The 25,389-nt window shown below is 40.9% G+C and overlaps 3 protein-coding genes across 9 annotated transcripts in view; 2 read left to right on the forward strand and 1 right to left on the reverse strand.

The window, feature by feature from the left end:
- The first annotated feature begins 1,190 nt into the window (after positions 1 to 1,190).
- Positions 1,191 to 6,224, forward strand: LOC110497992 (histone-binding protein RBBP4). Of its 2 annotated transcripts, none has more exons than XM_021574512.3 (10): positions 1,191 to 1,548; positions 2,037 to 2,184; positions 3,723 to 3,868; positions 4,004 to 4,177; positions 4,263 to 4,378; positions 4,477 to 4,637; positions 4,785 to 4,911; positions 5,026 to 5,103; positions 5,235 to 5,480; positions 5,678 to 6,224. In XM_021574512.3, exons 1-10 carry the CDS (start codon positions 1,533 to 1,535, stop codon positions 5,738 to 5,740), a joined length of 1,275 nt encoding a protein of 424 aa, XP_021430187.1. In that variant the 5' UTR covers positions 1,191 to 1,532; the 3' UTR covers positions 5,741 to 6,224. The 2 variants fall into 2 exon arrangements, with proteins under 2 accessions (XP_021430187.1, XP_036810823.1); XM_036954928.2 differs by having other exon boundaries at positions 1,413 to 1,548; positions 3,723 to 3,865.
- LOC110497993 (syncoilin) lies at positions 2,686 to 25,170 on the reverse strand. 3 transcript variants are annotated; one of them, XM_021574518.3, is made up of 5 exons: positions 25,025 to 25,170; positions 9,582 to 10,143; positions 8,858 to 9,268; positions 8,655 to 8,779; positions 2,686 to 6,487 (listed from the first exon to the last, which is right to left on the reverse strand). In XM_021574518.3, exons 2-5 carry the CDS (start codon positions 10,134 to 10,136, stop codon positions 6,442 to 6,444), a joined length of 1,137 nt encoding a protein of 378 aa, XP_021430193.2. In that variant the 5' UTR covers positions 10,137 to 10,143; positions 25,025 to 25,170; the 3' UTR covers positions 2,686 to 6,441. The 3 variants fall into 3 exon arrangements, with proteins under 3 accessions (XP_021430193.2, XP_021430189.2, XP_036810824.1); XM_021574514.3 differs by lacking the exon at positions 25,025 to 25,170 and adding an exon at positions 19,079 to 19,268; XM_036954929.2 differs by lacking the exons at positions 2,686 to 6,487; positions 25,025 to 25,170 and adding an exon at positions 19,079 to 19,241 and having other exon boundaries at positions 8,717 to 9,268.
- The window catches only part of LOC110497991 (NHS-like protein 3), a 45,018-nt gene continuing 42,952 nt past the window's right edge, over positions 23,324 to 25,389 (forward strand). Inside the window, exon 1 of one of the 4 annotated variants that reach the window (XM_021574507.3) lies at positions 23,324 to 23,732. The gene's annotated coding sequence lies outside the window, so the exon portion shown is untranslated. Of the gene's footprint in view, positions 23,733 to 24,451; positions 24,598 to 25,389 lie in introns of those variants that run through there. The other 3 variants (XM_090211386.1, XM_021574509.3, XM_021574508.3) reach the window with 3 other exon arrangements.

Here is a 25,389-nt window from a genome sequence, read left to right on the forward strand (position 1 = left end):
ATATATATAGATATACAATCTGGAATAATAAAGACATAAAATACAAAAACAAGTCTTTATTTTTCTAGATCTGGTTTGACAACAGCATTATCTGGGTAAAAAAATTACTGAATAATGATGGACAACTATATGATTATCCAGAATTCATGAGAACACAAGATGTTACATCCACTTCTGGGGAGTTTCAAATAGTTGTTAGAGCTGTCTCTTAAGGCGCTATTCTTCTTTTAGGAGAATATAGCAATATTCCAAGTGCAACTGTTGAGGATTTTGTAGCCCCAATTTAGCTAGAAGGAATTTACATTTTAAACTATTAATGTAATAATATATATATATATATATATATATATATAAGAAAACTCTGTCAATATGTTACTATTCCCTCTGCTAGAATATACAAGAATGCAGCCCTAGGACAAGTGAAATGGAGGAAAGTTTTGTTGTCTGGCAAATATTGTATATCTAATAAGATGAAAGAAGTATTACACAACTCATTCTTAGACTGTACCCTGTAAAGACCTTTATTGTACACAGATTCAAAATTTCTATTGATAACAAATGTGTATTTTGTGGTTGTGAGCCAGAGACTTTATTTTTGATCCAAATGACACCAAATGAACTTTTATTGTTAATTTGTTTATTTTTCGTGGAAGATTCTTTATCCATAGAATGAAGTGGGTGGAGAACAAACCCTTCTTCACATTGTTTAAGATAGAATTGAAATATTATTTTGAAATTCTCAGGAAGTGTAAAAACAAAAAAGCAATTTCTCGACATTTAATACCACTGTATATTAGGATAAGTACTCTTGTTTGTATATTTCTGTTTTATTGTTCATAATAATACAAGTAATACAATAATAATAATAATAATAAATAAATAAAACAGTTTTGCAGTCGTCACTAGTTACCACAGCAACAGTCATAAACCCCACGCATTTCTACCATTTATTATTTTCAACCAACCCCTAACTTCAATCTTAATCTTAACCACACTGCTAACCTTATTCCTAACCTTAACCTTCAATTAAGACCAAAAGGCATTTTTTGTTAGCATTTTTACGATATAGCCAATTCTGACTTTATGCTGTGGTCAGCGCAACCTGGGATCCTTGGGACCTACATACCCCCAACTTTACCATAAACCGTCCGTCCCTTCATTATTTTTAAAACGTAGTGTAGGTTAGTGACGTCCCAAGGATCCCATATAGCAATATTTTGGATGACTAGAAGGGATTTGTCATATTCACGTCGGATTTGCCTTTCGTAGCAGGTTAGGATAATTATGTTAAGGTGTTGAAAAGCCTTATGGTTAATGTTAGCTAAAATGCAACATAAAAAAAAAATCAATTTGACAAAAGCTTCAGAATCCAGTTTTTCTTAGAAAAACGCAAATACGACGTTTTCCGGCTTAGTTGACGCTGATTGGCTATTGGATCACTACGGAGTTCCCGCCAAGGTAGTCCAGCTGCCTTGTTTGCTCTCAACAGAACCCTAATCCCGAAAACATACTTTCGTAGTATTATCAACGCCATGGCTGATAAAGAAGGTAATTCGGTGAAACGTTACGTCACAATTTACTTCAACAAGAATAGCGCCCAGACCACTTGGGAAAACTAGCTAGCTACCAAGGTAGGCCAGGGTGGATGGACAGGTTCTCCCGGCGTATCAATTGTGAAGATACTTAATTCATTATTTTATACAAATGAGCTCGCTAGTACTAGTAGCCCACTAACGTTAGCTAGTAAGCAAAATGTAAGCTAGTTAGATACTAACTTTAGATTTGTTCTGTCAGAGACACAACCCCTTTTTGCGGGAGTAATGAGCTAGCTAGCTCGGTTGATCAATGCTAACACAACTGCGAAACCCTGTCAGTGTTAACGGAACGTAGTTACCTAGCTAACTTTACCGAACACTTGCTCAATGTTATTAGGGTTCCCCTTCTCAATCACACCTATATTTCCATACAATGGGTTGCTTCTAATATACTTTACATTTAAACCTCCTGTCTCACATGACTTTCATACTATTTTATAGCAGCGTTTGATGATGCTGTGGAGGAGAGGGTGATAAATGAGGAGTACAAGATATGGAAGAAGAACACACCCTTCCTCTATGACCTGGTGATGACCCACGCCCTGGAGTGGCCCAGCCTCACTGCACAGTGGCTACCCGATGTCAACAGGTGGGGTTCACTGTCTGGGCACCTTTATAGGAATACAAAGCTACAGGAGCAGTGGAAGTAGGTGTGGGGCAGGTGCGGCTGCAGCCCTTGGTTTGCGCACCTTTTGATGTTCAAATTAGTTTAATTGAATAGTAACTGAAGTCTGGAGACTGACTGTAACTCCCACATGTAGTCTTATATAATATAAATTCCTGCAGAATTATTTATTGCTGTAAAAGTATACACCCAATGGAATTATATTTTAAACGTTTTAAATTTAACTAGGCAAGTCAGTCGAACAAATTCTTATTTACAATTACGGCCTACCAGGGGACAGTGGGTTAACTGCCTTTTTCAGGGGCCATTTACTGGCCCAACGCTCTAACCACTAGCCTACCTATCTTGGAAACAGGAATGGAGTAATTATTTATTGCAGACTCTTGAGAGAATGGAATGCGCAATAGGTTGTTTTAACCACAAAAAAAATATGTATCCAAGACAAACTGAAATCATGTTGGATTGTTTTCACAGCTTTTATTTCCTTAACCTTTGAAATGGATGTTAGTTGGACATTTTGCCAGGGAAATATGTCTGCTGTTTTAGGCTATTGCATTTTCTCCCCGGTCTCTACACATCCTCGCTCTGCGAGCAGAAATGAAAGAACTTTACTGATGTCAACTACTAGATTATTGTTGATGCATTCATTCTATCGATTAATGGCTTTCTGCTTTATTTAGTCTTCAAGGGCAACAAGTAATTACAGAAGAGAAGCTGAATGTATCTACTACGTATTAACAAGTTGACAAACAAATAGTCTAACAAATGTCGGAAATTATAAGCAGAAACATATCTAAATTAGGGGTGAAAGTAAGCTGGTTCGGAGTACTGGCAAAATAAATGGTGGGGGTAAAACATGTGCCTATCACAATTAAAACAAAGATGGCAAGAAAACTAGGCTATTACACCACAATGTGTCATTACTGCCTGTCAACCACATGCAAAACATTAACAGATTTACTTAAAAATGGGTGGTATATGCTCCAAAATGGGGTGTGGTTCGACATGAACACTAAATGTTTTACTAATATACTCATCTAACCTGAGCACTAACATTTTGCCATGGCAGAGTTGACTGGACCGTGACGCTCGCAGATCACAGTGGATGCATCAATCAATTCAGGCTGCAAGTGTGCCTAATGACGAATGCTGAATGTCATTACACATATATATATATATTTTTGTCATTACACTATTATATGCATTTTATTTTTTACACCCCATGTCCATTTTTTTTATGGTATCCCAGCATATCTAGCTATAATTCCCAAGAATACCAGATACTTGTGCCGATCAAAGATTAGCCTGCCTTTGCAACATTACTGGGAGTGGTAAGGTTTCTTCAGGAAGATTGTTTTCAGTCTCCATATGTGTTGTTGCAAAGAATAATCCTTGTATGTACCACATTGAGTTTCTAGCTAATGCCCCCTACTACATATGACAAAAGTGTTTATTTAAATGGACCTATTTGTCTTGTAACATATTTCTTTCTATCCTTTTAGACCTGAAGGGAAGGATTTCAGCGTACACAGGTTGGTTCTTGGCACACACACCTCAGATGAACAGAATCACCTGGTCATCGCCAGCGTGCAACTGCCTAATGACGATGCCCAGTTTGATGCCTCTCACTATGACAGTGAGAAAGGTGGTGAGGGACAATGTTTTTGCATCAATTACAACCTTTCTGCATGTTTTCAGTCTTTGGATCATTCAAAATATTTTAACTGGTGATATATGTTGGTCCTTATCCCTGTAGCTAATTTCTCTGCCTCTCTCCCTTCAGAGTTTGGAGGCTTTGGCTCAGTCAGTGGTAAGATAGAGATTGAAATCAAGATCAACCATGAGGGAGAGGTGAACAGAGCCCGCCACATGCCCCAGAACCCCTGCATCATTGCCACCAAAACCCCAACCAGCGACGTGCTCGTCTTTGACTACACCAAACATCCCTCCAAACCAGGTGGGTATTTAGAGGTTGGTCAGGAAGTCCCAGTCTTCCTTTCTCATTTATTTTGAAATAACATGCTATTACCTCTGTATTACAGATCCATCTGGAGAGTGTACCCCAGATCTGCGTTTGAGGGGACACCAGAAAGAGGGCTACGGTCTCTCCTGGAACCCCAACCTGAGTGGCTGCCTCCTCAGTGCTTCTGATGACCATGTCAGTGACTTGTCACTTGACCCAAAGCATGTGCTTGAATAGTCTTCTTCCCTCCATGTCTTTCCTCTCACCTTCCCTTGTTTCCCATCTGTCTGCAGACTATCTGTATGTGGGACATCAGTGCCGTTCCTAAGGAGGGAAAGGTTGTAGATGCAAAGACTATCTTTACTGGACACACAGCTGTAGTGGAGGACGTCTCCTGGCATCTACTGCATGAGTCACTCTTTGGATCTGTAGCTGATGACCAGAAACTCATGATGTAAGGCTCCCTGAGATGAGCAACTCCCGCAGTGGATAATGGATTTGAATAGAAAAACAATTTACTAAGCTCGTGTGACTAAAATTAGTTGCACCATCCGCATTGTTTGGTGTTGCTAATTGAACAATAACATTGTTTACTGTGCAGTTGGGACACGCGATCCAACAACACGTCCAAACCTAGCCATGCTGTGGACGCCCACACTGCAGAGGTCAACTGTCTGTCCTTCAACCCTTACAGCGAGTTCATCCTGGCCTCGGGCTCAGCAGACAAGGTAGTCTGGATCTCTTACTGCTCTTAATTCTTCCAAGATTATCTTTCATAATGTAGTGTTGATCTAACTGGTTGTTGTGGTGGTGGTTGTAATTGATTGGTTCTCCCATTTCAGACTGTAGCCCTTTGGGACCTGAGGAACCTGAAACTGAAGCTGCATTCGTTTGAGTCTCACAAAGATGAGATCTTCCAGGTATGTTAAGTCAATAAGCTGTCAATTATTCCCTATGAAGTTTGTTTTGCAAAAGCTGTATGTTTTGAACCAGATTTTGTATCTATTACTAGGCCTCTTCAAACCCATCTCACCTCCTTTCCTCCCTTTAGGTCCAGTGGTCTCCTCATAATGAAACCATCCTCGCCTCCAGTGGCACAGACAGGCGACTCAATGTGTGGGACCTCAGTAAAATCGGGGAGGAGCAGTCGCCAGAGGATGCTGAGGATGGTCCACCTGAACTGCTGTTCATTCATGGCGGTCACACGGCTAAGATCTCTGACTTCTCATGGAACCCCAACGAACCCTGGGTCATCTGCTCTGTGTCCGAGGACAACATCATGCAAGTTTGGCAGATGGTGAGACCCCAGGACAGACTGGGCTCTGTCATACAGTGGGAGGCTATAGAGAATAGTTAAATGTATTCTGTTCATATTTATTCATTTCATGAGGCATAAGTAAGTTTTGAAAGCTTGGCAGAAGTGTTCTACTGTAATATGTAGAATCACAATGATTTCTAAGGAGGAGTACTAAGAATGTCTTTCCATCTTTTAAGGCTGAGAACATCTACAATGACGAGGACCCAGAGGGAGCAGCAGACACTGAGGTCCAGGCATGAGTGACATCTGTCAATCACACAACACCCCTCCCTTGATCACATCCTCAAAACAACATTCAAATGTCTTTTTTTTTATGCATAAGAGTCAGTTGTTCTTTTGCAGTTTTGTAGAGGGAAACATTAAGTGCTTGTTTCACTATCATGGCATCAAGGTTTTGCATATATTTATATAAGAAAGGATCCTACTGTTTGATATGGTTTACCAGGGGGACAAGCACCACAGTTGAGTAGGCACCCAATTATTATTTCTTTCATGTTAAATTATGCTCATATTCTTAGAAACATGAGTCATTTAAACTAATTTCCAGTTTCATTTTATAAGAAATTGTACATAGATTTTATTCCCATGATATCTGAATTGTAGATTTCCACAATCAGCTTTCAAGCTGTATGTATATCATCCCTATGTGTCTGTTTTCTTTGTATGCTGCATCGGATTCCCATGTTTTGTAAGTGTATTCATAATAAAAATGTATTTACGGTAGACCTTAAATGTACAGTTAAGACAGGCTGCTCTCATAGTTGAGGTCAACTGTCATAACGCCATTGTTGATGCACTAAGAGCAGATTAAGTATACCAATAGGTGACATTGGCTAAATGCACCATCAAGGATACTCACAAACACAGTAAAACATGTTTGGTCTGAGGGGTTCTGGATATTTTTTCAATTGTTCTACTTCCATTGATAAGTATGGAAAAGTTAGGACTCCCTTTCAGCAGTTGTTTCGCTCACTTCAATACAGCCCCTGTAAAAAAAAAAAACAGCATGTTGAGACTCCCTCGAATATTTATTCTACATGTTTGTCTATATATACTGAACAAAAATATAAATGCAATATGCAACAATTTCAGATTTTACTGTGTTAGTTAATATTAGGAAATTAGTCAATTTAAACCAATTCAGCCTTAATCTATGGATTTCACATGATTAGGCAGGTGTGCCGCCATGGATGGGCCCACCCACTGACCCTCCCTTCAGACAATCCTACAGGTGGAGAAGTTGGATGTGGAGGTCTTGGGCTGGCGTGGTTACACGTGGTCTGCAGTTGTGAGGTCGGTTGGATGTTCTGCCAAATTCTCTAAAATGACGTTGGAGGCAGCTTGTGGTAGAGAAATTAACATATCTCTGGCAACAGCTCTGGGGGGCATTCCTGAGGTCAGCATACCAATTGCACGCTCGCTCAACTTCTGTGGCATTGTGTTGTGTGACAAAACTGCAAATATTAAAGTGACCTTTTATTGTCCCAGCACAAGGGGCACCTGTGTAATGATCATGCTGTTTAATCAGGTTCTTGATATGTCACACCTGTCAGATGGTTGGAATGTCTAGGCGAAGAGAAAGGCTCACTAACGGATGTAAACAAATTTGGGCACAACATTTTTAGAGAAACACACTTTTTGTGCATATGGAACATTTCTGGGATTTTTTATTTCAGTTTATGAAACATGGGATCAACACTACATGTTGCGTATATATTTTTGTTCAGTGTTTAATGGCAATTGTAAGTAGTCCAGACATCAAATATTAATTTAATGTATTCAATGAAAACTGTCAGATTCCTTAGGGTCAAAATGGATGATCTCTACTTCTCATGGCCAGATACAGTGCATTCGGAAAGTATTCAGACCCCTTGATTTTCCCCCCACACTTTGTTACTTTACAGCCTTAATCTAAAATGTATTGAATTGCCCACTCACCAATCTACACACAATACTCCATTATGACAAAGCAAAAACAGGTTTTTAGAAATGTATGAAAAAAAGGTGAAAGACCACAATTTATCTAAGTATTCAGACCCTTTACTCTGTACATTTGAAGCACCTTTGGCAGCGATTACAGCCTTGAGTTTTATTGGGTATGACGATACATGCTTGGCACACCTGTATTTGGGGAGTTTTTCCCATTCTTCTCTGCAGATCCCCTCAAGCTCTGTCAGGTTGGATGGGGAGCGTCGCTGCACAGCTATTTTCACGGTCTCTCCAGAGATGTTCGATCGGGTTGAAGTCCAGGCTTCGGTTGAGCCACTCAAGGACATTCAGACTTGTCCCAAAGCCACTCCTGCGTTGTCTTGGCTGTGAGCTTAGGGTATTTGTCGTGTTGGAAGGTGAACCTTCATCCCAGTCTGAGGTCCCTAGCGCTCTGGAGCAGTTTTTTTTATCAAGGATCGCTCTGTACTTTGCTCCGTTCATCTTTCCCTCGATCCTGCGGGTGAAAAACATCACCACAGCATGTTGCTGCCACCACCTTGCTTCACCGTAGGGATGGTGCCAGGTTTCCTCTAGACGTGATGCTTTGCATTCAGGCCAAAGGGATAAATCTTGGTTTCATCAGACCAGAGAATCTTGTTTCTCATGGTCTGAGAGTCCTTTCGGTGCCTTTTGGCAAACTCAAAGCGGGCTATCATGTGCCTTTTACTGAGGAGTGCTTCTATCTGGCCACTCTACCATAAAGGCCTGATTGGTGGAGTGCTGCAGTGATGGTTGTCCTTATGGAAGGTTCTCCCATCTTCACAGAGGAACTCTGGAACTCTGTCAGAGTGACCATCCGGTTCTTGACCAAGGCCCTTCTCCACCGATTGCTCAGGTTGGCCTGGCGGCCAGCTCTAGGAAGAGTCTTGGTGGTTCCAAACTTCTTCCATCTAAGAATGATGGAGGCCACTGTGTTCTTGGGGACCTTCAATGCAGCAGAAATGTTTTGGTACCCTTCCCCAGATCTGTGCCTTGACACAATCCTGTCTTGGACCTCTACGGATAACTCCTTCGACCTCATGGCTTGGTTTTTGCTCTGATATGCACTGTCAACTGTGGGACCGTATCACTTTTAGAATAAGGCTGTAATGTAACAAAATGTGGAAAAAGGGATGGGGTCTGAATACTTTCCGAATGCACTGTAAGTAGCATACCACACCCTACCTGTCATAGTTCAGCTCACTCAAAAGTCCCTTCTTCAATTCTTCCAATTGTCTGTTTGCCTTTTTCTGAATGCACAGCTCCAACTTCAGATTCCTCATGGTCTCCTCAAGCGAGTCCACAGTCTCCTGATGAGAAGAAATTAGAACAATTACACCACACCTTTACGGGCTACAAAACAGCACATGTTCCTAATCCCCCTGTACCTTATACTGTGCCACTCTCTCCACCCTCTCCCACTCCATCAGAGCAATCCTCTCCTCTAGACAAGCTCTCTGCAGCTCCAGCCTCTGGGTCTGCTCCTTCAGGGGCCCCAGTCTGGCCTTAAGGTCTCGGCCCACATCCCTGCTCCTTCTCAGGGTCTCCTTCCCAGCCTGCCTCCTCCGGAGGAGGGCTAGCAGGCGTGGCTCATACCAGCCTTCTAGATTCCTCATGCTGCCACTGAGGCGCTTCTGCAGGTCCAGGGATGCACGTCGGCAGTGAGTGACATCGCTCATAGCCCGGGGACGGGATGGTTGTCTGGCCCGGTCCTTTAGGGTGTTCAGCTGGTTGTGCTGGGCTTCCTGAAGCTGGGATACCTCCTCGGTAAGATTCTGGACGTGGGCCTGGAGCTCCTCCTACGGGCAGAAAAAGCAATGACAGCGTAGTTGGCCCTCATACTAACACAATAATGTGATTAACTCTGGATGACAGACAGCCATGAATACAGCAATAACAATTATGTGGTAGCACCCATCAACAATATAACATGTCAACACTGAAACATTACAACAAAGGGATGACAAAGAACACACAAAAAAATAGCACAAATCACAGGAAAATGTCAACACCCCTCATACTGTTACCCCTCACTCAGTATGTTAATGGTACATTAACTGCATTCTCACAAAAGCTTATATGCAATGCTGTGGGGTTTCCACTCTACCTTACCTGTGTGATTGCAGCCTGGGCCACCTCATACTGCTGTGCAGCCAGCGCTAGCTGGCTCTGGATACAGTCCCTGGCTGTGACAAACAGCTTACTCTTCACTTGTCCCACCTCTATTTGCAGATGAATAAACTCCAACTGGACACTGGTGAGAACTCTACGTGCCTCTAACAACTGTCCCCTCAAGGCCACAGTAGCTTGCAGCATGGGCTGCTCTAGCTGCAACAGCTCCAGTATCAATTCATCCCTTTGACTTTCTAGATGGCCCACCTTCTTGATGCACTCCTCAAAGAGCAGCCCCACACTGTCCATGTTCCCCTGCACCTGGACAAAGGTATATTCCACACACCTCTCCACGGGGCTTACTACCTCAGTGATGTGTGCTTGGGCCGCAAATCCGGCACCGTACATGCTTCTCTCATGGTGTGTTAGTGCTGCCATTAGGCTGCTCTCCACAGAATGTGCCTCCTCCATGGAGTCCTCTCCAGAGTGCAAGTTCTCTCTAGACTCAACTTCCCTCCTTCTCTGTAGATCCTCAACAGCCATTGGTGTCTCCATCACCTGTCTGAAAAGTTGAAGTAAATAAGTTCAGGGGGGAACGACTGCTCCCAATGATTTCCCCCTCTCAAGGACCTCAACCACGGCCTGTTCATCTGTTGCATCAAAGCTGTGACCGAGAAACTGAGAAACAGCTTCTATCTCCAGGCCATTGGACAATCACCACTCGCCGGCCTCGGACCAGTACCCGGCCCTGAACCTTAGTCATTGTTCTAGCCGGCTACCACCCAGTAGTCTACCCTGCACCTTAGAGACTGCTGACCTACAGTGCATTCGGAAAGTATTCAGGATGAGGATAAAAAAATATATATATATTTTAGATTAAGGCTGTAACATAACACAATGTAAAAAATTCAAGGGGTCTGAATACGTTCCGAACGCACTGTATTGAGTCATTGAACACTCGTCAAATGAATAATGTTTACATACTGTTTCACCCACTTTATATGTCTATACTGTATTCTAGTCATGGCTCATCCTATACACAGTTGAAGTCGGAAGTTTACATACACTTAGGTTGGAGTCATTAAAACTCATTTTTCAACCACTCCACAAATTTTTTGTTAACAAACTATAGTTTTGGCAAGTCGGTTAGGACATCTACTTTGTGCATGACAGAAGTAATTTTTCCAACAATTGTTTACAAACAGATTATTTCACTACTGTATCACAAATCCAGTGGGTCAGAAGTTAAACTAAGTTGACTGTGCCTTTAAACAGCTTGGAAAATTCCAGAAAATTATGTCATGGCTTTAGAAGCTTCTGATAAACTAATTGACATAATTTGAGTCAACTGGAGGTCTACCTGTGGATGTATTTCAAGGCCTACCTTCAAACTCAGTGCCTCTTTGCTTGACATCATGGAAAAATCAAAAGAAATCAGCCAAGAACTCAGAAAAAACATTGTAGACCTTTACAAGTCTGGCTCATCCTTGGGAGCAATTTCCAAACACCTGAAGGTACCACATTCATCTGTACAAACAATAGTATGCAAGTATAAACACCATGGGACCATGCAGCCGTCATACCGCTCAGGAAGGAGACACGTTCTGTCTCCTAGAGATGAACATAATTTGGTGCGAAAAGTGCAAATCAATCCCAGAACAACAGCAAAGGACTTTGTGAAGATGCTGGAGGAAACAGGTACAAAAGTATCTAGATCCACAGTAAAACGAGTCCTATATCGACATAAATTGAAAGGCCGCTCAGGAAGAAGCCACCGCTCTAAAACCGCCATAAAAAAGCCAGACTGGTTTGCAACTGCACATGGAGACAAAGATCATACTTTTTGGAGAAATGTCCTCTGGTCTGATGAAACAAAAATAGAACTGTTTGGACATTATGACCATCGTTATGTTTGGAGGAGAAAGGGGGAGGCTTGCAAGCCGAAGAACACCATCCCAAACGTGAAGCACAGGGGTGGCAGCATCATGTTGTGGGGGTGCTTTGCTGCAGGAAGGACTGATGCACCTCACAAAATAGATGGCATCATGAGGATGGAAAATTATGTAGATATATCGAAGCAACATCTCAAGACATTCGGAAGTTAATGCATCACAAAGCCCTGACCTCAATCCTATAGAAAATGTGTGGGCAGAACTGAAAAACTGTGTGCGAGCAAGGAGGCCTACAAACCTGCCTCAGTTACACCAGTTCTGTCAGGAGGAATGGGCCAACATGCACCCCACTTATTGTGGGAAGCTTGTGGAAGGCAAACTGAAATGTTTGACCCAAGTTAAACAATTTAAAGGCAATGCTACCAAATACTAATTGAGTATATGTAAACTTCTGACCCACTTGGAATGTGATGAAAGAAAAAAAAGCTGAAATAAATAATTCTCTCTACTATTATTATGACATTTCACATTCTTAAAATAAAGTGGTGATCCTAACTGACATAAGACATTTTTACTAGGATTAAATGTCAGGAATTGTGAAAAACTGAGTTTAAATGTATTTGGCTAAGGTGTATGTAAACTTCCGACTTCAACTGTAGAAACGTGTGTGCCTTTCCAAATCATGTCCAAATCAATTGAATTTACCACAGGTAGACAATCAAGTTGTAGAAACATCTCAAGGATGATCAATGGAAACAACATGCGCCTGAGCTCAATTTCGAGTCTCATAGCAAAGGGTCTGAATACTTATGTAAATAAGGTATTTCAGTATTGTTTTTTAAAATGTATTTGTAAAAAATTCTAAAACCTGTTTTCGCTTTGTCATGATGGGGTATTGTGTGTAGCAACAACCTCTCTTTCGTATCGTCTGAGATCCCCAAAGATTGGAAAGCTGCAGAGGTCATCCCTTCTTCAAAGGGGGAGACACCCTAGACCCAAACTGTTACAGACCTATATCTATCCTACCCTGCCTTTCTAAGGTCTTCGAAAGCCAAGTTAACAAACAGATCACTGACCATTACGAATCTCAACATACCTTCTCCGCTATGTAATCTGGTTTCCGAGCTGGTCATGGATGCACCTCAGACACGCTCAAGGTAATAAACGATATCATAATCACCATCGATAAAAGACAATACTGTGCAGCCATATTCATCGACCTGGCCAAGGCTTTCGACTCTGTCAATCACTGCATTCTTATCGGCAGCCTTGGTTTCTCAAATGACTGCCTCGCCTGGTTCACCAACTACTTCTTAGACAGAGTTCAGTGTGTCAAATCAGAGGGCCTGTTGTCCAGACCTCTGGCAGTCTCTATGGGGGTGCCACAGGGTTCAATTCTCGGACCAACTCTTTTCTCTGTATACATCAATGATGTCACTCTTGCTGTTGGTGATTCTCTGATCCACCTCTACGCAGACGACACCATTTTGTATACTGGCCCTTCTTTGGACACTGTGTTAACAAACCTCCAGACGAGCCTCAATGCCATACAACACTCCTTCCGTGGCTTCCAACTGCTCTTAAATGCAAGTAAAACTAAATGCATGCTCTTCAACTCCTCTGCCCGCACCTGCCTACTCGTCTAGCATCACTACTCTGGACTAGAGGTTGACCGATTATGATTTTTCAACGCCAATACCGATTATTGGAGGACCAAAAAAAATCCGATACCGATTAATCTGCCAATTTTTATATATATATTTGGAATAATGACAATTACAACAATACTAACTGAACACTTATTTTAAGTTAATATAATACTAAATTAAATCTATTTAGCCTCAAATAAATAATGAAACATGTTCAATTTGGTTTAAATAATGCAAAAACACAGTGTTGGAGAAGAAAGTAAAAGTGTAATATGTGCCATTTAAAAAAGCTAATGTTTAAGTTCCTTCTTCAGAGCATGAGAACATATGAAAGCTGGTGGTTCCTTTTAACATGGGTCTTCAATATTCCCAGTTAAGAAGTTTAAGGTTGTAGTTATTATAGGACTATTTCTCTCTATACCATTTGTATTTCATAGACCTTTGACTATTGGATGTTCTTATAGGCACTAAAGTATTCCCAGCCTAATCTCGGGGTTGATAGGCTTGAAGTCATAAACAGCGCTGTGCTTCACGCATTGCGAATACCTGCTGTCTGTCAAGGGGTGCGTAACTGGTGGCATGGAAGTCAAGCGCAGGAGAGCAGAACTTGGTAAATAGCCAGAGCCGTTTAATATACATAACTACCGGCATACAAAAGTAACAAAACACATGGACACAACAACCTGTATCGCACCAGTCACATAAAGCGCACGTACTTACAATAAACAAATCCCGACAAGGACATGGGGGAAACAGAGGGAACATATACAACATGTAATTAGGGAATTGAAACCAGGTGAGTGTGACAACCAGACAAAACAAATGGAACATGAAACATAGATCGATGATGGCTAGAAGACCGGTGACGTCGACCGCCGAACACCACCCGAACAAGGAGAGGAACCGACTTCGGCAGAAGTCGTGACACTGGCAAACGGAGGAAAGTGCAGTTCGAATGAATGCTTACCAGCCTGCAGCTGCCTACCACCGCTCAGTCAGACTGCTCTATCAAATATAAAATCATAGACTTAATTATAATAAAAACACAGAAATACGAGCCTTAGGTCATTAATATGGTCAAATGCGGAAACTATAATTTCGAAAACAAAACATTTATTCTTTCAGTGAAATATGGAACCGTTCCTTATTTTATCGAACCGGTGGCAACCCTAAGTCTAAATATTGTTGTTACATTGCACAACCTTCAATGTTATGTCATAATTATGTAAAATTCTGTCAAATTAATTACGGACTTTGTTAGGATGAAATGTTCGCAACGAGCCAGGCGACACAAACTGCTGCATATACCCTGACTCTGCTTACACTGAACACAAGAGAAGTGACACAATTTAGTAATATAACTAGTATATAACTAGTAATATCATCAACCATGTGTAGTTAACTAGTGATTATGTTAAGATTGATTGTTTTTTTGTTTTTTATAAGATAAGTGTAATGCTAGCTAGCAACTTACCATGGCTCCTTGCTGCCTACACTCATGTAACAGGTGTTCAGCCACGCAGGCTCCTCGTGGATTGCAATATTCCAATATAAATCGGTCATAATCGCAATATAAATCGGCCATAATCGGCATCCAAAAATGCCGATTACCGATTGTTATGAAAACTTGAAATCGGTCCTAATTAATTGGCCCTAATTAATGGACGGTTCTGACTTAGAATATGTGGACAACTACAAATACCTAGATGTCTGGTTAGTCTGTAAACTCTCCTTCCAGACTCACATTATGCATCTCGAATCCAAAATTAAATCTAGAATCGGCTTCCTATGTCGCAACAAAGCATCCTTCACTGATGCTGCGAAACATACCCTTGTAAAACTGACTATCCTACCGATCCTTGACTTCGGCGATGTCATTCACAAAATAGCCTCCAACACTTTACTCAGCAAATTGGATGCAGTCTATCACAGTGACATCCGTTTTGTCACCAAAGCCCCATATACTACCCACCACTGCGACCTGTATGCTCTCGTTGGCTGGCCCTCGCTTCATATTCATCGCCAAACCCACTGGCTCCAGGTCATCTATAAGTCTTTGCTAGGTAAAGCTCCGCCTTTTCTCAGCTCACTGGTCACCAATAGCGCACCAATACCCGTAGCACATGCTCCAGCAGGTATATTTCACTGGTCACCCCCAAAGCCAGTTCCTGCTTTGGCCACCTTTCCTTCCAGTTCTCTGCTGCCAATGACTGGAACAATCTGCAAAAATCACTGAAGCTGGAGACTCATATCTCCCTCACTAATTTTAAGCATCAGCTGTCAGAGCAGCTTACAGATCATTGCACCTGTCCATAGCTCATCTGTAAATAGCCCACCCAACTACCTCATCCCCATATTGTTATTTATTTATTTTTGCTATTTTGGAAACCCAGTATCTCTACTTACACATTCATATTCTGCACATCTATCACTCCAGTGTTTAATTGTTACATTTTAATTATTTTGCCACTATGGCCTATTTATTGCCTTACCTCCCTAATCTTACTTAATTTGCACACACTGTACTGTAGATAGACTTTTCTATTGTATTATTGACTGTACGGTTGTTTATTCCATGTGTAACTCTGTGTTGTTGTTTGTGTCGCACTGCTTTGCTTTATCTTGGCCATGTTGCAGTTGTAAATGAGAACTTGTTCTCAACTGGCCTACCTGGTTATAATAAAGTTTAAATAAAAAATAAAAAAGATTGATGAGGAAAATTATTATTATTATTATTATGTATTTAATCCATTTTAGAATATGGGCGTAACGTAACAAAATGTGGAAAAAGTAAAGGGGTCTGAATACTTTCTGAATGTACAGTGCATTCAGAATGTATTCACACCCCTAGATTTTTTCCACATTTGAGATGTTTTTGTCACTGGCCTACACACAATACTCCATAATGCCAAAGTGGAATTATGTTTTTAGATATTTTTTTACAAATGAATTAAAAATGAAAATCTGAAATGTTTTGAGTCAATAAGCATTCAACCCCTTTGTTATGGCAAGCCTTAATAAGGTCAGGAGGTAACATTTGCTTAAGAAGTCACGTCACATAATACGTTGCATGGACTCACTCTGTGGGCAATAATAGTGTTCAATATTACTTTTATGACTACCTCACACATACAATTATCTGTAAGGTCCCTCAGTCGAGGCTTGAATTTCAAACACAGATCCAACCACAAAGACCAGGGATGTTTTCCGGTGTCTCGTAAATAAGGGCACCTATTGGTAGATGGGTAAACAAATATGCTTGTCATGCTTGTATGCTTGTCATCAGCAATAACTAGGGAGTTTTTTCAGATAAAAAACATTAAAGCTTGGTTCAGTCTGCTTTCCAACAGACACTGGGAGACAAGTTCACCTTGCCAAGATTACATTTAATGTTCCTGAGTGGCCTAGTTACAGTGTTGACTTAAGTCGACTTGATAATGTCTGTCTAGCAATGATGAACAACCAACTTGACAGGGCTTGAAGAATGAAAAAAAATAGAATGTGCAAAGCTCTTAGAGACTTACCCAGAAACACTCACAGCTGTAATCACTGCCAAAGGTGATTCTAGCATGTATTGACTCAGGGGCGTGAATAGTTATGTAAATGAGATATTTCTGTATTTCATTTTCAATAAATTAGCAAACATTTATCTAAACATGTTTTCAATTTGTCATTAGGGGTTATTGTGTGTAGATGTGTGAGAAAATAAAATGTATCTAATACATTTTGAATTCAAGCTTTAACACAACAAAATGTGGAGGGGTCAAGGGGTATGAATACTTTCTGAAGGCACTGTATATTTATATGTATATATATATTTATATTCCGGTCTCTGACATTGCTCATTCTGATATTTCTTATTTTCAGTTTTTCGGAATTATGTGTGTATTTTTTTAATGTTATTGGTAGGTATACTGTTATAGCTAGAAACACAAGCATTTCACTGCATCTGCGATAACTTCTGCAAATCTGTGTAAGTCATCAATAAAGTTTGATTTGATTGGGGATGTAAAGTTCAAGGCCGACTGGGGTACTGGAGGTAATGTTTTCAAAAAGCAGGATCCTCCATTACACTGCAGGCAGAAAATTACCCTTAACTTCTGTGTGCAATTTTAATATAATCAGTTCAAGGACATACATCTTGATTGTTGAGTGTGGATCCCACACAGGTGTTCCAAAGGGATATATGCTCTAATCTGGAGCAAACCCTATTAAATAACCTTATCTCAAAACCTGAATATGAATACATTTGCTGCAAATGTCCCATAAATCCATGCCTGTACATTCTGCCGAAATTACACAAACCTAAAAGACAAGGAAATTATCCAGACAGACCAGTGGTTGCAGGAATAGGCCCAGTGCTAGAGCCATTGTCTTTCCTTCGTAGACTCCTTTATTAAATCTCATGGGCAAGAATTACCATCATATGTGAAAGATTCTATAAACTTCATAAACAAGATCTCACCTATAACAGGATTAACAGAATACTGCAATTTGGTCACATTAGATGTCGAGAGTCTATATACTAGCATTCCCCATACGGGGGGTGGCAGCCCTAGCTCGCTATTTGAGAGACAGAGATACTAACGAATACCTACCAACAAACTTTATTCTAGAGCTGGCTGAATATGATTTGACATATAACTATAACTATTTCAGGTTTGATGATGACCTTTATGTGGGTATTTTTTAAGAACGTTTTGTTAACAATGAAAACGAAAATCTATTTGTATACCCACAAATATTGACCATGAAGATGGCCATACTCATTGACTAGTACCCCAGTCGGTCTTCAAGTTGAGATACTCAATGAGATGGGGCAGCACTAAGCTAACCTGCAATGTCACATCCTAGAGTAGCTCAAACATATTATGCTATCCGGGATCCTTGGGATGTCCCTACCCTAAACTCTACCCTCACCTTAACCCTTACCTAACCTTAACCCTTACTGTAATCATTTTAAATGTCAACTTCAATGGGGTAGGGACATCCCAATGATTCTGAATAGCAAGTAATCAAATTGCCCATGAAACAAGATGGCAACACGCTAAAACAACACTTCCTGATCTTCAAATGAGTCATAGGAAACATCGATGGCTTTGTCCATTCTTTTTACAGTCAATGGAAACAGTCTATGGAAAAGCCAGATAATTTTGTGATCCACACAGCCCAGTGAAATTGCAGGACATATTAATGGGAATAGGAACACTATCAAGGCTGACCTTCATTTATAAGATTGCACAAAAATAGACTGAAGAGTAAGATGACCCAGTCAATGTTAGAGATTTTCTTTGTTTGTGTTTTCATTCGGAGCCTCTATCTAGATATATCTAATCATCCCTTATCACTGTATATTCCTGATTGTGCCATCTGTCTATTCTTACCACTATCTGTTCTTGATATGATGACAGTGACATTCTCAGACATTGGTATATTCATGAATTGTACAGGCATGTCACAATTTTACCCATATGTATTTTCAAAGAAAACATAATCCCCTACAATCACGTTTAATCCGTTTAGTACAAGGGTTTTCAAACCTCTTTTCATGAACCCACAGCCATTCCATGTATTTGAACTGTTCCACAGCACACCTGATCCAACTTCTCAACTAATCATCAAGCCCTTCAATATGTGAATCAAGTGAACTAGTTCAGGGCTACAACAAAATGGTGAAACGTCTGGGGGTCCCCAATGAGAGGTTAGAAAACCACTGATTTAGTAAGTACATTTGAGATAAAAAAAAAATATTCTGAACAAGGGTTGTAAAAGTGTCACTCACCTTAAACTTCCAACATAAAAAGAAAATAAAAAAAATGTAAAAGTCATTCAGACATTGCCCAGTCAAGACACAGACCACCAAACTCAGACCAAGGATATAATAATAAAATGTTCCGTTTTTAGAATTACAGTGTTGCAAAATCACCCATCTGAAACGATTAGCATTTCAACTCACTTTCTAGACAACGATGCAGTGAAGTGTAGATAGCAACACAGACAAACAGTTTCCTCTTTAGACCACCTTTTCTGTGGAGCTGCTTGTCTAAACATAAACATATATTCTGTTTGTGTTCATAAATAAGATACGAGGGAGCGGAGAAACACTATCCTTCCCCCGAGGTAGACTTTCTCATCTCCCACATGGTAAACTGAGGTCACTCACTGTGTCAGTGAGAGAGGCCAAGACGTTATTGATGCCATTGCTGACACATATCTGGGCCAGCCTGTGCAGAGCTAGATTATATTTAGGTTTTTTATGGCCTGTCATTTATAAACAACTAAGATAGAGTCTTGATCTCATGGTGGACTCCATGCAGAGCAGTCTTAAAGAATCAGGCACCAATGGGACAAAAGGATGTACTGCTGTTTGATCATTCCCACACATTAGATGAAGAGTATTGGTTCTGAATTATCTGGTCATTGTACGTATATACTAATGTGATGTTAATGATATGAGATAACGTAATTGTCTCTAAATAATTTTTTAATATGTCATCCAGGATAAATAATGCAATATTCTGAGAAATGTAATTGTAATCGTCAAAAAAAGAAGTTACACTTTATTCATTTTTTGTCAGAAGTATATCGTGCCAGTCTAAAAGTCTTATCTACACCAACAAGTGATAATGTAATCTTTGCATTATCACCCTACCCTTAGCTAACCCTAACCTTAACCATTTTAAATAGGACATCCCTTTGGTCAAGATCTGTTTATTGCGTTGCTCTTAGGAAAATGGTGAAAGTGAAAGGAGTGATTTCTGGGGCAGTGTTAAGTGTGGAGGTGGAGCAATTAAAGTTGAAGATTCCCGGTGTGTGACGCCTGCCGTTTGGTGCAACGCAGACCTGTCATTGCCAACAAAGGGTATATAACAAAGTATTGAGATAAACTTTGGTTATTTACCAAATACTTATTTTACACCATAATTTGCAAATAAATTCATTAAAAAATCCTACAATGTGATTTTCTGGATTTATTTTTCTCATTTTGATGGTCATAGTTGAAGTGTAGCTATGAGGAAAATTACAGGCCTCTCTCATCTTTTTAAGTGGGAGAACTTGCACAATTGGTGGCTGACTAAATACTTTTTTGCCCCACTGTACATTGTTTGTCTTCAGGAAGGCAGTGAGTTGCCGTGCAACAGCTTTTTCCATTTTTTTTGAGAGGAATGGAAGATTCAAAATAGGCCGATAGTTTTTATATTTTCTGGGTCAAGGTTTGGCTTTTTCAAGAGAGGCTTTATTACTGCCACTTTTAGTGAGTTTGGTACACATCCGATGGATAGAGAGCCGTTTATTATGTTCAACATAGGAGGGCCAAGCACAGGAAGCATTTTTTTTTTGTAAATTGAAATTTGCTATCGTAAATGTTAGCAACACCTCCGCCTTTGCGGGATGGACGGGGGATATGGTCACTAGTGTAACCAGGAGGTGAGGCATCATTTAACACAGTAAATTAATCTGGTTTAAGCCATGTTTCAGTCAGGCCAATCACATCAAGATTATGATCAGTGATTAGTTAATTGACTATAACTGCCTTCGAAGTGAGGGATCTAACATTTAGTAGCCCTAATTTGAGATGTGAGGTATCACGATCTCTTTCAATAATGGCAGGAATGGAGGTCTTTATCCTAGTGAGATTGCTAAGGCGAACACCGCCATGTTTAGTTTTGCCCAACCTAGGTCGAGGCACAGACAGGGTCTCAATGGGGATAGCTGAGCTGACTACACTGACTGTGCTAGTGGCAGACTCCACGAAGCTGGCAGGCTGGCTAACAGCCTGCTGCCTGGCCTGCACGCTATTTCATTGTGGAGTTAGAGGAGTTAGAGCCCTGTCTATGTTGGTAGATAAGATGAGAGCACCCCTCCAGCTAGGATGGAGTCCGTCACTCCTCAGCAGGCCAGGCTTGGTCCTGTTTGTGGCTGAGTCCCAGAAAGAGGGCCAATTATCTACAAATTCTATCTTTTGGGAGAGGCAGAAAACAGTTTTCAACCAGCGATTGAGTTGTGAGACTCTGCTGTAGAGCTCATCATTCCCCCTAACTGGGAGGGGGCCAGAGACAATTACTTGATGCCGACACATTTTTCTAGCTGCTGATTTACATGCTGAAGCTATGTTGCGCTTGGTGACCTCTGACTATTTCATCCTAACATCGTTGGTGCCGACGTGGATAACAATATCTCTACACTCGCTAGTTTTAGCTTTAGCCAGCACCATCTTCAGATTAGCCTTAACGTCGGTAGCCCTGCCCCTGGTAAACAGTGTATGATTCGTTTTAAGTCTAATACTGCGGATAATGGAGTCGCCAATGACTAGGGTTTTCAATTTGTTAGAGATAATGGTGGGAAGCTTCGGCGTCTCAGACCCCGTAACGAGAGGAGTAGAGACAAGAGAAGGCTCGGCCTCAGACTCCGACTCGCTGCTTAATGGGGAAAACCGGTTGAAAGTTTCTGTCGGCTGAATGAACGACACCGGTTGAGCATTTCTACAGCATTTCCCTCCAGAAGTCATGAGAAAGTTGTCTGGCTGCAGCTATCCTCGCCGTAAGGCGATCGTTCTCCTGTAAATTATGAGTACAGCGACTGCAATTAGAAGGCATCATGTTATTGTTGTTACTTAGCTTCGGCTGTTGGAGGCCCTGACGAACCATGTCCAGATAAAGCATCCGGAGTGAAAAAGGTGAATGAAAAAAAAGGTTGAGTGAGGGAAAAACTAAAAATATAAACGGTAATTAAAAAGTAAAAACTGTAAAGTTGTCAGGTAGCAAAGTAAGGTTGGCAACAAAACGCAAGAAGCCGATTCTAGATTTAATTTTGGATTGGAGATGCTTAATGTGAGTCTGGAAGGAGAGTTACAGTCTAACCAGACACTTAGGTATTTGTAGTTGTCCACATATTCTAAGTCAGAACCGTCCAGAGTAGTGATGCAGGCGGGCAGGTGTGGGCAGCGATTGGTTGACGGAAGGGGAGTTGTATGGCATTGAAGCTCTTCTGGAGGTTTGTTAACACTGTGTCCAAAGAAGGGCCAGAAGTATACAAAATGGTGTCGTCTGCGTAGAGGTGGATCAGAGAATCACCAGCAGCATGAGCGACATCATTGATGTATACAGAGAAAAGAGTCAGCCTGAGAATTGAACCCTGTGGCACCCCCGTAGAGACTGCCAGAGGTCCGGACAACAGGCCCTCTGATTTGACACACTGAACTCTGTCTGAGAAGTAGTTGGTGAACCAGGCGATGGTCGGTGATCTGTTTGTTACCTTGGCTTTCAAAGACAGGCAGGGTAGGATAGATACAGGTCTGTAGCAGTTTGGGTCTAGAGTGTCTCTCCCTTTGAAGAGGGGGATGACCGCGGCAGCTTTCCAATCTTTGGGGATCTCAGACGATACGAAAGAGGGGTTGAACAGACTAGTACTAGGGGTTGCAACAATTTCGGCGGATAATTTTAGAAAGAGAGGGTCCAGATTGTCTAGCCCAGCTGATTTGTAGGGGTCCAGATTTTGCAGCTCTTTCAGAACATCAGCTATCTGGATTTGGGTGAAAGAGAAATGGGGAGGCTTGGGCATGTTGCTGTGGAGGGTGCAGGGCTGTTGACTGGGGTAGGGGTAGCCAGATGGAAAGCAAATGGAAAAATTGATTTATTGGTAGTGACAGTGTTTCCTAGCCTCAGTGCAGTGGGCAGCTGGGAGGAGGTGCTCTTATTCTCCATGGACTTTACATAATGATGGAGCTTCCATGGCTGCTCCTGTACTAAGTGGACCTAATGTGAGGACTGGTATTGCTGCTAGCCCTGGTATGGTTTTGAGACCTGTTCAGAAATCTTGACCTCATGAATGTGCTATGTCAAAGGATACTTTGACTGTGAATAAAGTTAACTTCATAGCTTTCATTAGTAAGGTTATCTACACAACTTGTATTGTGGAAAGCAGAAATGGCAGGTTGAATTTATTATAATACATTTATATATATATATATATATATATATATATATATATATATATATATATATATATATATATATATATATATAAATGTATTATAATAAATTATATATATATATATATATATTTAGTAGTACATAATTAGACAGACCATGATTTCTCGCACACTCCAGCACAGTAGGTGGCGGCATGCACCTTAACGTTTGTTTGCGGACCGCCATGATATCAAGGAAGAAGAAGTGCACATTAATCATTTGTAATGTTCAGCTACGAAGGATATTTTGCCCGCCACCAGGTGGCTGTCACAGCGCGCGGATATCAACATCATAGATCATCCCTATCATTTTTTCACCTGTGCGCGCACTGCAGCCACAGATAGGACAGCACAATACCGATAGGACAGTATTGTGTAATTTGGGGGAAACCATTGGAGCGTTCGTGCGAAAAACCGATTGAGCCAGTTTGTGGAAAACAATTCTTGGAGTGTTTCGGTCAGCAGAAAATACCACTGTAGTCTCCTCCTGTGGCACATTTAGCGGAAATGCTTTACCTGGTGTTTCAGTTCGGACTGTGAACCACTTTGGAGAGCAACGCAGTGGAAGCGCTTCAAATGGAAAGCAGATGAGGCAGAATTTGAACTATCAAATCGGGATTTAAAAGTATTTAATCCAAAGGTAAACATATTCCGAATGAATTATTTTTTGCCGTCGTCTGCAGGCCATTTCTGTATGGCAAGTTTCTAATACTTTATAGTCAGTGTGTTATGTGTAGTGTAGCATGCTGAATTTGGCAGTTGTGTGATGAGGGGAACGTGAACTCACGTGTCATCATAATGTCATAACTTTTTTATGAGCTCTGACATATGCCGCGGTCAAATACTTGTTGGAACTAGGAAACTCTGAAACGTTCTAATGGTTGTAGCCTAGTTATACGCGTGCCGCGTTCAACGAATCAGCAAGTCGGACATTTCTTAGTTCCGACCAGCATATGAACGTGGCAATAATGATAAGTGTCATATATTTCATAACTTTCATCCTAAAGTTGAACTTTCCTACTAAACAATGAGGAAAATAAGATCTCAACGACGTATCAATATCTTGCCTGGACAACCATCGTTGAATTGCATTGAATTCTACATCGGGCAGAAATGATCGTTTGAATCAGGAAAGTTTCCTCTCACGACCTCAACAAGCCAGAATGTTGAATACAATTATATTTTAACATACTTTACAGCTTGGCCTTGTGGTTAGTCCTTTTGATGGTAGGAATGTCGCACAATCGGCTATATCAACAGGGAAGTATAATTACATAAACTTTTCAAAGGGCTGGTGGTGCAGTCATATTTCTATCACCTGAAGCATGTGCTGAACCATGGAAACACGTGCACGAGCTCAGCAAATCCTGCATGTATTTTTATGTTGTGGGCATGCTTCAGTTGATAGAAATCGGAATGCACTACAAGCGCTTCGAAAAGTTGATGTAATTATACTTTCCTGTGGATATATTGTCTCACATTCCTACCGCCAAAAGGACCAAACGGTAAAGTACATTAAAATATAATTTTATTACACTTTCTGGCTTGCAGAGGTCGTGAGAGGAAACGTTCCTGATTCAAATGCTTATTTCTCCCCTTTGTAGAATGCAATGCAATTCAACATAGGGTTTCCAGGCAAATCAAGATCATGCTTTTAGAACTATGTGAGGTAGGCCTAATTTGACATAGGCTACATGATTGGCAATCGGTGGTACAGTACAGGCACAGCCAACTTGGCATGCAGGGTCAGGGTGGTGGATAGCCTTGAGACCCAATGTTGAATTGCATTGGAACTGTCAAACAGACAGGTAAAAATACATATAACCTTAAACATGTTTTACGAAAGAGATATTTACAATGAAAGACATTTAGTTTTCTATTAATTATCTGAGCAGGACTCATGGACACTGACATAGCGCCAACCTACCTTACCATAACATTATCTCTCCCAGTCAATGGCCTCATGGCGGTCTGATACTTGTATTTCCTATTTCCTTTATCTTGAGTGAAGATTATTTATTAACTTGACTGGAGATAACCTGACAGTCTCAGTTCTCGAGAGGGGACTTCTTCTGTTTGTAGACATACTGTACATTGCCTGGCCATGGACTTAGAACTGAAAGCTGCAAACAAAGTTGTTTTGACTGCAGATCAATTGTGAAATGAAACAGGACTCCAATTTATTCACATCTTTCTATGGATAAAGTCCTTTTGGAGACAAATTGGCCAGATTTCAGTCGTTTTAGACGTTGTCACATAATATGTCAGTTGCTTGTTTTGTCTCATTAATTTGATTG

Source organism: Oncorhynchus mykiss, chromosome 19 (assembly GCF_057628025.1).
Source record: "Oncorhynchus mykiss isolate SJ-2025 chromosome 19, ASM5762802v1, whole genome shotgun sequence".
Classification (NCBI taxonomy): Eukaryota; Metazoa; Chordata; class Actinopteri; order Salmoniformes; family Salmonidae; genus Oncorhynchus; species Oncorhynchus mykiss.

Excerpts from the sequence above, each read along its gene's own strand:
- LOC110497992 (XM_021574512.3), top strand. Across the intron at positions 2,185-3,722 it reads TGGCTACCCGATGTCAACAG|ACCTGAAGGGAAGGATTTCA; the intron begins GTGGGGTTCACT and ends CTATCCTTTTAG. Across the intron at positions 4,912-5,025 it reads CCTCGGGCTCAGCAGACAAG|ACTGTAGCCCTTTGGGACCT; the intron begins GTAGTCTGGATC and ends CTCCCATTTCAG.
- LOC110497993 (XM_021574514.3), bottom strand. The coding sequence starts at position 19,179 with ATGTTTATGTTTAGACAAGCAGCTCCACAGAAAAGGTGGTCTAAAGAG. Across the intron at positions 10,144-19,078 it reads ACTGCATCGTTGTCTAGAAA|ACAGGTGATGGAGACACCAA; the intron begins GTGAGTTGAAAT and ends TCAACTTTTCAG. Across the intron at positions 6,488-8,654 it reads AGTGAGCTGAACTATGACAG|GGGCTGTATTGAAGTGAGCG; the intron begins GTAGGGTGTGGT and ends TTTTTTTTACAG.